General features: G+C 45.8%; 1 protein-coding gene across 1 annotated transcript; it reads right to left on the reverse strand.

The window, feature by feature from the left end:
* Positions 1-10,425: 10,425 nt before the first annotated feature.
* On the reverse strand, positions 10,426-11,863 carry LOC102535619 (actin, cytoplasmic 1). Its single transcript, XM_015235882.3, has one exon. It carries the CDS (start codon positions 11,711-11,713, stop codon positions 10,727-10,729), a length of 987 nt encoding a protein of 328 aa, XP_015091368.2. The 5' UTR covers positions 11,714-11,863; the 3' UTR covers positions 10,426-10,726.
* Positions 11,864-12,831: the final 968 nt, after the last annotated feature.

Raw genomic sequence — 12,831 nt, forward strand, 5'->3', positions numbered from 1 at the left:
GTTAAGAACTTTCAGTTCAACTTCCTCACCGGGCACATCAGCAAGGCCAAGTCCTGTGCCCCAGCACACCTGAGAGCTGGAAGACCTCCATGCATTCCCCTAGTACGTCTTTTGGAAATCATGGGATTTTTCTATAAGCCCTCCACTCCAAGGGGGGGAATGAAAATGTTTGTATACTGGCCCATAAAATGTTGTGCCATGAATGCCTCTAACAAAATTCCACACAGGGGCATGAATGCCTAGCGCTTGAATGGTTTTCATTTTAAGACACACTTCACCAATACTGCCCAGCTGGGGAGTTAACTATTGAGAGACCTTGAACTTCACATTTAAAATTCAGGTCCCTCCTGGGTTGATATTTACGCCTACCCAGATAAAGGTGCCCTCCAGCATACGCAGGAACACCCACCGACAAGGGTATACAGGCAGGGAGCACGACATTGGAGATGGTCTAGTTCAGGGTTCTCATTCCATGGATGAGAGAACTCAGGTCCAGGAATTCCATCAGCTGCCAAAAGCCTACAGGTGGCAAGAGGTGGCAGGCACTGGGGATGGGCTTGGGAGTTAAACTCTGCAGTGGATCGAATGTGTCCTCCAAGAAGACACCTTCAAGTCCTAACCCTGTTACCTGCGAATGTGACCTTATTTGGAAACAGGGTCTTTGCAGAGATAACGAGTTAAGGGGAGGTCATATGGGGGAAAATGGGCATCTGATCCAGTGACTGGTGTCCTTACAGGAAGAAAGATACTTGGACACAGAGGCACACAGAGAGGTCGCCATGTGAAGACGGAGGCAAAGATTGGATTCAGGCCACTATAAGCCAAGGAACACCAAGGATTTCTGGCAGCCACCAGGAGGGAGGCATGGAACAGATTCTCCCTGTTCAGAGCCCCCAAGAAGGAACCAGCTCTGCCAACACCTTGATTTCAGACTTCTTCTCTCCTGAGCTGTGGGTAAATTTCTGTTGTGTTAGCCATCCAGTTCGTGACACTTTGTTATGGAAGCTGTAAGAAGCCAATACAAACACAGGCCCCATTTCTTGCCTTCATGAGTTTCCAGAACTAAGACATAAGAGTAGAAAACATACATCTAACCAAGTGCTCTTTCTAACACCTCAAGAAAAAAGAAGGGAAACGTGTGATCACTTTTGACCCCAGTTCTGATGGGCACACAGATCTAAAACAGGGAAACGCCCCTTCTTCAGGTGCAAGCTTGAGTGACCAGGCTAAGCTGGGTCAGTGCTAAGGATTCAACTGCTGCCATCAAGGAATGCAGACTCTAGAAGCCAGGACACAGTGGTCATCCCCGCAAAGAGCTCAGAAAGATATATGCCGGCCCAATTTCCCAACTTAAATGATAAGTGGTCCCAGTGGATGCTCCAATTCTATGAATTTCCAGTGTTACTTTAGGGTCACATGACTTGCTACATGTACACTTTTGGAACTGGTGAAAAATACAGTGTTCCAAGAATCTCAGCGTCCAGGCTGCCAAGATGCTTCTCAATGGAGCTTGCAATCACTGAGGTTTGACATAATTGTCCTCCCCTAATCAGATCATCACTGCCACCCAAGCAGCTCCAACACCCAGAGCTGGAGGAGGCTGGGAGGGGAACCAGAGCAATCTTCTCCAGCCTCGCTCAGGGTTTCCCTGGATGTGAGGAGTCAGAGAGAAGCCCTCGGTGGTGTTTCACACTTCCCAGCGTTTTGGTCCAGGTTCATTTTTCATGTCACAACTGCTCTGGGTGATCCAACATGTGTAAGGGTTTGTTCAGGCTGTTTGGGGTTCTTTTGTGCAACTGTCAAAACAATGACCTCATTTGGAGCCATCTGCTGGCAGGCAGGATTGGCACGGAGTTCACCTCTGACTTGTGTCGCTGGAGCAATCAATTCAAGATGGCCACTCCGGGCACGAGGCTAGCTAAGCGATATCGAAGCAGATAACGGATTGCTCCATCCCTTCCTCAAGTTACCAAACATGTCAGTGCTAAGGCAGCCTCCACCAAAGGCGGCCTGCCAGGCATGGCAAAGGGAAGTCGTTATCCGCTGACCCAGAAACTCAAACCCCTCCGTTGCCTGGAGTGAGGATGCTTCTTCCCCCACCATGTCCCCGCCTGAACATTAACTTGTAAAGCAATAGGAATACAAAGGAGTCAGAGAAAACCTTTGTCTTTGGAGCCGAAAGCATGTGGGTACTGGTGTATACGCCAACACCATGGGGGGACCTTGATCTGATGCCGGGCAGCGGATCCAGGACTCCCCCGATACCAGCAGAGCCCGTGGGAACGAGTCACTCTGGGCATAACTCAGAGTCAGTCTGGGATTAACTGCAGAGAATGAACTGGGACATTCTACAAAGGCACGGAGCCCGGAGTCATTCTGGAGTTGTGACCAGGTTTTGCTGAGCCCAGCGTCTTTCACAGCCTGTACAGTTAGGGCAGGTATGGTTTTACCCACTCATGAAAAGACGCCTCATTTTTTACTGCACATCCCCCCTCCATTTCTCCGGGAAAGGAACTTAAGAAATACGCAAGAATATTATTTTTGACCCAGTTTGTTGCTATTGCCAGTTGGCCTCCTTTAGTGGCTAATTGGGCAGCTCAGCAGAATGGTCCGGTTTCAGAGCTCTCCTGTGCACGCCGGCTCTGCTGGGAGGTGAGAGAGTGACACTTTTCTCAGATTTCCTATTGTCTGCGATACCATCACAATGACCCGTGTAGGGGCTGGGGGTGGGGTGAGCCTCTTCTCACACTTGAAGATCAGCAAGGAGACATTCCTCGCGGATCTGAGCGCTTGCAGACGGCTCGGGCATGCATTACTGTAGCCAAACCGGGTATAATTACTTGAAACTTGGGTCAAGTGGGGAGTGGTAATTTGCAAGAAGGTCACTGTAGCATGATCAACGCGGAGCAAAATAAAAGCAGGGTAGCGTCTAAATACGTAAGATGGAATAAGGAAAAAGTTGTCAGGGCCAGGGAGGGAGGGAGAGAGGGGAAACAAGACTGCTACCTGTCCGGAAGCATCACTTCTAAACTGGCCAGCGCCACACTGAGGGCAGGAGCCCAGATACCTTCACTAAGGGCTGTGTTTTGAATCATCTTTCTTCAGTATGGACCAGCCCCCCACCTGCAAGCAGAGCTTCTAATTATAAGTAATAATCATGATGATATGTATTTGGCAGGGATAGAGGGATGGTAAAAGAATAATTAATAAACTTACTCCTTGACATCCACCCACCCCATGCCCCCCAGAAGAGCTGTAGGGAGGACCCCATCTACAACACAAATTCAAGAAATGTTTTTTCCTAAAGACAGGCCACTGATCCTGTCAAAATATAATCAACTGGGAGTTCATCTGCCCACAGACCTCTTCTGTCTTTCTTAAGTCCAAACTGAATCACATATTTATAAACACATTTGACATTTTGTAAAGGACATTTTCATTAATACTGACCCAAGAATAATACCAGAAAAGATAAACTGCTCACTGCCAGACACAGTCATGTATACGACTTTCAGAGCATCTTCCTTTGCTTTTTGCTCCATCAAAAGTCAGAAGTGGCTGTTCTTTGGCTGCTGTCATTAACTCAGCACTGGGACCTAAAATACCAAATATTTCATGAAACTATCAAAAACAGCTGTTTTTATATCCAGAAATCCACTTCAGCTTTGTGACATGTGGATCTTTACAAACTGCTTTAAAAATTACATTTTATTCATGCTTTTGTTTACTAAATCTTACAGCCCAAAGCAATAAAGCAAGGATATGACCCAATAATTAACTATAACACAGTAAAATTAGTGGTTTGAAACAAGCACAAATGCAAATGTTAGTGCATTTAGCTAAATCACAAATACATATTGAGCATCTAAGTCATCATATCTTGTATGACGATTGTTAATATTGACCATTTATGTGAATATATCTTACATTCAAACAGCCACAATAATAATTACTGTTAGTTGTGACTGGTTTTAAAATGCATCCAAAGTAATTTCAGGCAAGGCAATGAATGCAAAGGTTTCTTTCTTCTCCAGGACTTAAAGCAAGATGTAACTCTGGTTGTGTTTTTTTAATGAAATGTGGAAACAGGGTCACGCCTATCAGCAGCCTAGTTCAGCTTCTAATCCACTTAGGGACTGGGGCAGGGCTTTCCATGGACACGGTTCAGATCTGAGATGACAGTGTATCTACCCCGTTTATCAGAGCTGGGTGTCATGAGCATCTCACTGACTGCACGTGGTTCCAGGCTGACATCGGGCCATTCTGTTGGAGCCGAGATTCTCATCTCTCAGGGCACCAGAACCCCCAAATTCGAGGTAAGGAGCCACTAAACCCAGGAGAGGAGGAACAGGTAGTCTACTGGACATGCGCTCTACCCTATGGCCACGCCCACCCCAAAATCAAACTGCAACCTTCCACTAGGATTTATGGATCCCTGGCATACAAATTATGCTGGGGGATTAAAAGAAAAAAAGTAGAACACTGGAAAATGTGATGCAGATTTGCAATAAATATTTACGTGGTCAGAGAGGTCTCAGTTCAGACTCATACATCTATCCCTCCAAGGCTGTCACCATCTAAATCAGTTCCTTCGTCATCTTACTGCTCCAAGGATGCCAGAGCAGAGGGCCCAACTGCATCAGCTCTGAAGATAGAATTTAATGCTTCATCTTCCACTAAGCGTGACGCCAGCAGATTTTTTTTACCTCCCCAGAGCTCAGTTTCCACTCCTGCAAAATGAGCTTAAGGTGAGGATCACGCAGCCTGCCATGCTATCTGCAGTCCCGGGGTCTTTGTCCCTCGTCCCTGCTTCTGTATGAAGCTGCTTAAGCTGGTACCCCCACGGCTGGATTCTTCAGATGTCAGCTTAACTATCCAGTCCTTGGAGAGAGGTTCCCTGCTCACCCTACCTCGATCACACATCCTGGTTTCTTTTTTTCCATTGTGATTATCATGTCCTTTATTATTCAGTTTGTTTGGCAACTTATTTATGGTCAACTCCTGCTGCCCCCCTCAACCCTCACACACACACACACACACACACACACACAATGCATACACATGCACACACATACACACATGTTGTCCACAAAAGCTGAGATCTCACCTGCTTTATTCATCACCCTATTCTCAGAGCCCCAGACAGGACTTGGCACAGATCAGGAGCTCAATGAATTTTGTTGAAAGAACAAATGCATGGAAAGTGCGTGGCCCACTTCAGGCGTTCAAAAAAATCAATCAGACAAATGAATAAAAAGAACTTGAGAAATTTCTAGTCATAAAGGCAGTGTTTGGAGAATCCTTGAATTCTCCTGGCCTCATGCTACCCATGGTGTTTACCTACGATTAGACGTAGGCCCCTTGGAGGTGGGACCCCCTCTCATTACCTGCATGTGGGCAGAAGAGGCCAAGGAAAGCTCAGAGGCCCTCACGCTAGACAGACATGAGTCCAACTCCTGGCTCTGCAAGTGACCTTGGGCTGGACGTTTATCCAGGTCCTCCTTCTAGAAAGATGGGGTTAATAACACAGTATCCTTGGGCTGATATGAGGTTAATAGGACTGGCTGCAGAAATTTGCAAGGCCCTGTGAAAAGCAAAAGCATAGGAAACCTTGTTCGAAAATCATGAAGATCTTTGAGGGGCGGAGCCAAGATGGTGGGGTAGAGAGACTCACAGCTCGCCCTCTCCCACCGAGAATTACATCTACAAACCCACCGAATCGCACAGAACACCTATTGAGCTCTGGCAGGCTGTCTCTTCGAAATTTCGAAGTACAGGAGGATTCTCGCAAAATCTGATAAACAACAAGTTCATACTGTATAGTACAGGGAACCATATTCAATATCTTGTAGTAACTTGTGGTGAAAAAGAATATGAAAACAAATATATGTATGTCCCTAGATGACTGAAGTTTTGTGCTGTACACCAGAAACTGACACAACAGTGTAAACTGACTGTACTTCAATTAAAATACATTTTAAAAAGTATGAAGAACTTCAAGCCAGCGACTGCAAAGTATTAAACCAAGAGCAGGGCCTTTCTAAGCACAGCAGGACCCAGTGGGACTGCCCGGGGCTCACCCACGGTGCTGGCCCTGCTGCCCAGCCTGGTGTCTGACAAATATTTCTTTTTCTCCTCCCCTTCTCATTAAAAATCTGATGTAATGAAATGAGACAGATTGCAACTATTGGCTGAACAAAGGGATCCTAAGCAGTGGAATTTCTGATAGCACTAAGCATTCCAGCTAATTATCCAGTCTGAATTATTCAGATACCTTGGTTGTCTTTCTTCTTGTCCTTTGAGTTATATCGCTGCTCACTGATAATTCAAAAATACTGTTCCCACCTCCATTTGTCTCTTGCATCCTGATAAATGGCTGCTGGAAGAAGAGACCAAAGGGACAGGCTCACATTCTTGGACTGGAAGACCCTTGCTGTGTGTTCACTTATTCAGCATGCATTTACTGACTGCCCGCAATGGGCAGGTAGAATGGAACGTCCCTGAGACAAGGACCTGGGAGCAGTCTGAACCCTTGTGGCTGCAAGAGACAGACACCCAGCTCAAGACTTTGAAGCCAAGAAGGGACTTGCTGGTTCACTTGACTCTGAAGTCCTGGGGTCCAGCTCAAGTAGAGCTGGATCCAGAAATACAGATTCGATGATCAGCTCTGCACAAGTACCATGGGCAGAGATGGGATCCAAGAGTAGCGAGATCTGTTCACAGATCCACATCTGCAGCCGGAGAGGAGGCAGGACATCACAACATACAACTTCCCAGATCCACGTGAGATGAGAAGGCAAATTGCCCAGCGCAGAGAGGAGTACTGAACAACACATTACGGCAGGTGCCCACTACTGATTTTAGTGGGGAAAGTTCTGAGAACTGGGACCTTACAAAGCATGCATTTCTGAAGTTCCAAGTTCCTGCTCAACAAATATTCCAGGAAAGAAGGAAAGAAAGCCCTGTTCTGAGCTGTTGTAAGAAGACATACAACTTTAAAAAGAAACCCTTTTCTTCACTGAGAGTCTAGACACAGAGTCTCCATGATTCCAAGCATCTAGAATAAAAACAGAAAACACGTAGGCAATCACTGGTGTGTTTCTAAACATCCAGATGTCTGGCATCACATAGTCATTGCCACAGTGTGTAGGAGTCTCTTTCAGCAGCAGAATTGGAATCTCTTCCCAGAACCAGGTTCAGATAGTAGTTTTCTGAGAACAGAGATACCTTATCTTGTGATGTTTCTTACAGAAAAGAATTAGCCCCACCCTCCCCAGAGAGCCAAGAATAATGAGTGAAAACTTTAAAGTAACAGCATTTCAAAAGTAACACTGGGACTCTGTTTCTCTAGTCTACCTGAATTCTATTTTAGAAGGAGCAATTAAAAAGAAAAAAAAATCATGGGAGCTTCTCCCAGGTTTGATGATGAAAAAATGCTTAAATAGCAGAAGGTCTAATGAAGAAAAGACACAACCAGGGATTGGAAGACGTGGGTTCTAGTCTCAGTTCTACCGCCCTGGAGCCTTGCTCAGATGATTTAACCTGTCGGGGGCTCTGCTCCTCTGCCTGTAAAACACAGGCGTTGAAAAAGATGATCTTTCAGGTCCATTCTAACTCCATCACGATCAAGATGAGTGTTTATAGAAGCAATAACACTAGCATCCCACCTTTTTATGACATTTTGCAGTTTATGAACATTTCTGTGCATGGCTCATTTGATCCACACGGGAAGACTGTGCGTGGCATGCTCGGTCAGATTTAGTCCCTCTGTGGAATGGCAATGGGAAGTGTGTGGGGTCCCGGACAGCAGGTGGCAGAGAAGCCGCTAAACCAGGTCTCCCTGTGCCACAAGCTCTCTCCTTCACCTGTGATGGGAAATAGATCTCCAACCTTCATAACCGCCCTCAAGGCTTAGCGTACATTATTAATAGTATCTTTTGGGACACCTTGACAGACTCGGGTGCCATCAAGTTTCCTAGTGGTTCACTGATTTCTAAGTAAATTGGATCTGAATTCAAGGCCAAAGAGTGATGACTTGGTGCTCCAGGGTCACTCCCAGCCACCCAGTGACTCTAGGGCTGGATCAGAGAAAGTACAAGACCAGCCAGGAACATCATGTGGTACCAGAAAATACGGAACTGCTCAAAAACATGATAAGGGCTTGCTGATGGAACAGAAGAGCCAAGCCAGAGGAGCTCTTAATGACCTGAGTTGGAACAATTTGAGTCACAAAGTAAAGAATAATAACGTGGGATTATGACACATTGAATAGAATAAATATCTTGAGTCCAGACTAACTTAATTCTATTTATCAATTACCTAGGGGAGCAAAGACTGCTCTTCCTCAGAATAAAATTCTAATTAATAAGTGTAGAAGGACAAAGGGAAATAGAAAACTTCATGGTAATAACAGGAACACTCCATCATACTAATTGTTGCAGACAAGAAACATTTATGGATGCTAAAATTGGAGGGTGAAAGTTAGAGGAGAAACAGAATTTGCTTAGCCTCAGCGTATCTCCCCCAAGGTATTTACAAACTACAAAGGAGGAGAGAGTGGAGAAAACAGGCAGACACCATCTTAACCCAACGATCAAGGTGAACATCACTAGCAATAAGACGCATCAGCGTCAGGAACCCATGATGTGATGCCCCAAAAAGGACACGACATCACTTCTGTGGGATTCTTACCTAATCTGCATAACCTCATTCCAACCATGCGGAAATATCAGGCAAGCCCAAACTGAGGGATAATCTACAAAACAGCTGATGAGGAGTCTTCAAACGTGTCAAAGTTGTGAAGACAAGAAAAGTCCGAGGAACAGTAACTACAGCTTTGGGGAGACAGAGGAGAAATAATGAAATGCAACGTGGGATCTTGGACATTAGTGGAAAGCTCGGTGAGATTCAGATAAGATCTTCAGTTTACAGCAGAGAATCAATGTTGATTTCATGGTTTTGATGATTATACTATAGTTACATAATACGCAGAAGTTAGAAGAACTGGATGAGAGATTTATGGAAACTCACTGGACTGTTTTTGTGACTCTTCTGAAAATCTGAAATTAGTTCAAAATTTTTAAAGACACCTCAGAAGCCATTTTGACCGTATTCTGAGCTCCTCAAAAAGTAAGTTAACTTCCCCGAGATGGCCAGAGTAATTGTAAAAATCCATCCTGGCTCTTGCTCCAAAGGGTGTCTCTCTAGAGAGTGAGATCCTTGGGACCCCAAAACCACATTTTGACCCTGCCAGTTTGCTGACAATCCAGCTTTTGGAAACCACTCTGCACTCTGGACCACTCATCGATGGCAAATACTGCTGAACTTAATGCCTGCTTGGAGACAATGTGAGCTCTGTCTCTACTGAATGCGGATGGAGTGAGCCAAACAGCCTCAGAGATATTTAATAACAAAAGCATCTTCTTAATTTTGGTCACATTTATCCTGATTCTTTTCACACAACTTCAAGAGCAAAGCAACCAGAATTCTGCTATGATAAAATCTGTCTTTACTTCCTGCCTCCAACTGTGTCCACCCTGCAATTTCTTTGTCACGGTGTCTGTTCTCATCCTAAATGGGTGGAGACCACGTGTTACAACTTAACGATTTCTGCATCTTTTTTTTTTTTGGTTGTTGGTTTTTCTTAAAAATACACAAGTCTAACTTGGTTGTGCGTTTCCTGAGGGTGTGAACTGACAGCAAATTTCAGTTCTAAGCCACATACACAACTGACAATTTTATGACATTACTCAGTTTCACACAAAGCCACAGAGAGGCAGAGCTGAGTGCCACAGCCCCTAAGCAAAGTAATCTCCCAAAGCTGGTAAATTTTCTTCTGGAAAAAAAGACTCGCATTTCTCATCATGAGCCACAGCTCTCTGCTGTTACTGGGGACTTGGCGCGGAGAGGAAGGGCCCTCCCTAAATGTCTACTTGTCTCACACCTGGACCAGCTGACCAGCCAGTTCTTTTTTTTTTTTTTTTTTTTTAACTGCAGCATTTTTTATTTCCTCACAATGACGCGTTGCTGGGGACTGATGTTCTCACATGACAGTAGAAAGCCAAAATTTGTTGTCATCTCTTAAAGAATTGAGAATTGCATACAAAAACCTTACATAAATTAAAAGGATGAATAAATTTACAGGTGTGAATGCAAACCATCTTGCAGCTCAAGGCAAGGAACCACCCTTGGTGTTCTGGCCGGAAAACATTGGGGAAGAAAGGGAAGTGGATCCTAAGGCTCAGACCTTTCCAAGCCCGTCAGGCTGGCGAGACAGAAATGACAACAGGTTCAGGACTCCTGCAGCCTCGAGGGAAACCCTGCAATAGGCAGCTCTCACACGTAAATACCCTGCACAACCAAGAGACTCGGGGTCTCCCGGACTCACATCAAGCCAATGAGTTTCTCTTCCACAAATGTGTTCTCACCTCAGCCACGACAAGTGACAGAGCTGCATGTAACTAGGGGTTTAAATCAAAGATAAGCACAGGGTATTAAACATACACGGAGGGAAGAGCTAACTTGAATACAAGGTCAAGATCAGCAACAAGTCTACCATCCAGTGCTGATGCCAGATACAAGCTTCAAGGACAAATTTCTTTTCAAAGGCTTATTCCAGTTTCACAAGGCTGGTGTGAGATGTGTATGTTTGCCAGGGCAAATTTATACTTCTGAATTAACTCATGCAGCAAATGCTATGCATCTGCCTGCAGTCCACTTAGAAGCATTAGCGGTGGACGATGGAGGGGCCCAACTTGTTGTACTCCTGCTTGCTGATCCACATCTGCAGGAAGGTGGACAGCCAGGCCAGGATGGAGCCCCCGATCCACATGGAGTACTTGTGCTCGGGAGGAGCGATGATCTTGATCTTCATCGTGCTAGGGGCCAGGGCCATGATCTCCTTCTGCATCCTGTCGGCAATGCTGGGGTACATGGCAGTCCCACCAGACAGCACTGTGTTGGCGTACAGGTCCTTCCGGATGTGGACATCACACTTCATGATGGAGTTGAAGGTGGTTTCGTGGATGCCATGTGACTCTATGCCCAGGAAGGAGGGCTGGAAAAGCACCTCTGGACACCGGAAGCGCTCGTTGCTGATGGTGATGACGCAGTCGGGCAGCTCATAGCTCTTCTCCAGGGAGGTGCTGGAGGCAGCGGTGGCCATCTCCTGCTCGAAGTCCAGGGCGACGTAGCAGAGCTTCTCCTTGATGTCACACACAATTTCCCGCTCGGCCGTGGTGGTGAAGCTGTAGCCATGCTCAGTGAGGATCTTCATGAGGTAATCCGTCAGGTCCCGGCCAGCCAGGTCCAGACACTGGACAGCGTGGGGGAGGGTGTAGCCCTCGTAGATGGGCACAGTGTGGATGACCCCATCCCCAGAGTCCATGACAATACCAGTGGTGCGGCCAGAGGCGTACAGGGACAGCACAGCCTGGATGGCCACGTACATGGCCGGGGTGTTGAAGATCTCGAACATGATCTGGGTCATCTTCTCACAGTTGGCCTTGGGGTTCAGAGGGGCCTCGGTCAGCAGCACAGGGTGCTCCTTGGGGGCCATGCATAGCTTGTTGTAGAAGGTGTGGTGCCAGGTTTTCTCCATGTCGTCCCAGTTGGTGATGATGCCACCCTCAATGGGGTACTTGAGGGTCAGGATGCCGCGCTTGCTCTGGGCCTCATCGCCCACGTAGCTGTCCTTCTGCCCCACGCCCACCATGACGCCCTGATGTCGGGGATGGCCGACAATGGAAGGGAAGACAGCCCGGGGTCGTTGTCCCCAGCAAAGCCAGCTTTGCACGTGCCAGAACCATTGTCAATGACGAGCGCAGCGATTTCTTCTTCCACCGCGATCGGCGGAGGAGGCGGGATGCGGCGGAGCAAGCGGCGGGGCAGCGAGAGGACGCGGAGCGCGGGCGGCTGCGATGAGTGAGCGACCGGCCAGTTTCTACGAACTCCTTTTATCTGAGTGTGGGAAGCTGACTTTAATAGAAGCACAAGACTTTATCCCTGACCTCAAGGATCTTACAGTCTGGTATGAATTTGCATTGCCAATTTTAAACAGTTAAGTCCCAAACAAGAATAATCTGCTACATAATATTTAGGGTAACCCAAATCCAGGAAAAGGAGAGAAAAATAATCAGGAAAACTTAAAGCAGGAGAGGGATTTCATCCCTTCATACAATCAATATTTAATTTCATTGTCTGTGCCAGGCACTGTCCCAAGGGGTAGTGTCTCAATAGGAAACAGGTAATAAAAACAAAAACAAATACATAAGCAGGTTCATTTCAAATAGTGGAAAAAAAAAAGAATTAAGGACATTTAATTTAATTTACCTTTTAAAAAAAGATGGGTAGAATATATTTGGTTGATCTGCAAACTTAAGATGGAACTTACAGCCAAGCAAATTCAATGTCACTGTAATTTATGTTTAGGCTTTTGGAACTGCTTCTTAGGACCCCAAATCTCAAATTGATTTAAAGGTTCTTTACCTTTGTAGAGACCATGTTTTAACCCAACATAGAAACCTGACTTGAATGCAACAATGAATATATGTATGTTCATGTATAACTGAAAAATTGTGCTCTACACTGGAAATTGACACAACATTATAAACTGACTATACTGAAAGAAAGAAAGAAAGAAAGAAAGAAAGAAAGAAAGAAAGAAAGAAAGAAAGAAAGAAAGAGAAGAAGGAAGGAAGGAAGGAAGGAAGGAAGGAAGGAAGGAAGGAAGGAAGGAAGGAAGGAAGGAATCTGACTTGCGCCCAGTAAGATCCAATCAGATCTCAACTCTGGCAGTTTTCTTTTAAAATCCCAGGACTCAAGGGTTAGGGT

This window comes from Vicugna pacos, chromosome 11 (assembly GCF_048564905.1).
Source record: "Vicugna pacos chromosome 11, VicPac4, whole genome shotgun sequence".
In the NCBI taxonomy this organism is placed as follows: Eukaryota; Metazoa; Chordata; class Mammalia; order Artiodactyla; family Camelidae; genus Vicugna; species Vicugna pacos.

Coding starts and splice junctions, on each gene's coding strand:
- LOC102535619 (XM_015235882.3), bottom strand. CDS start 11,713: ATGGTGGGCGTGGGGCAGAAGGACAGCTACGTGGGCGATGAGGCCCAG.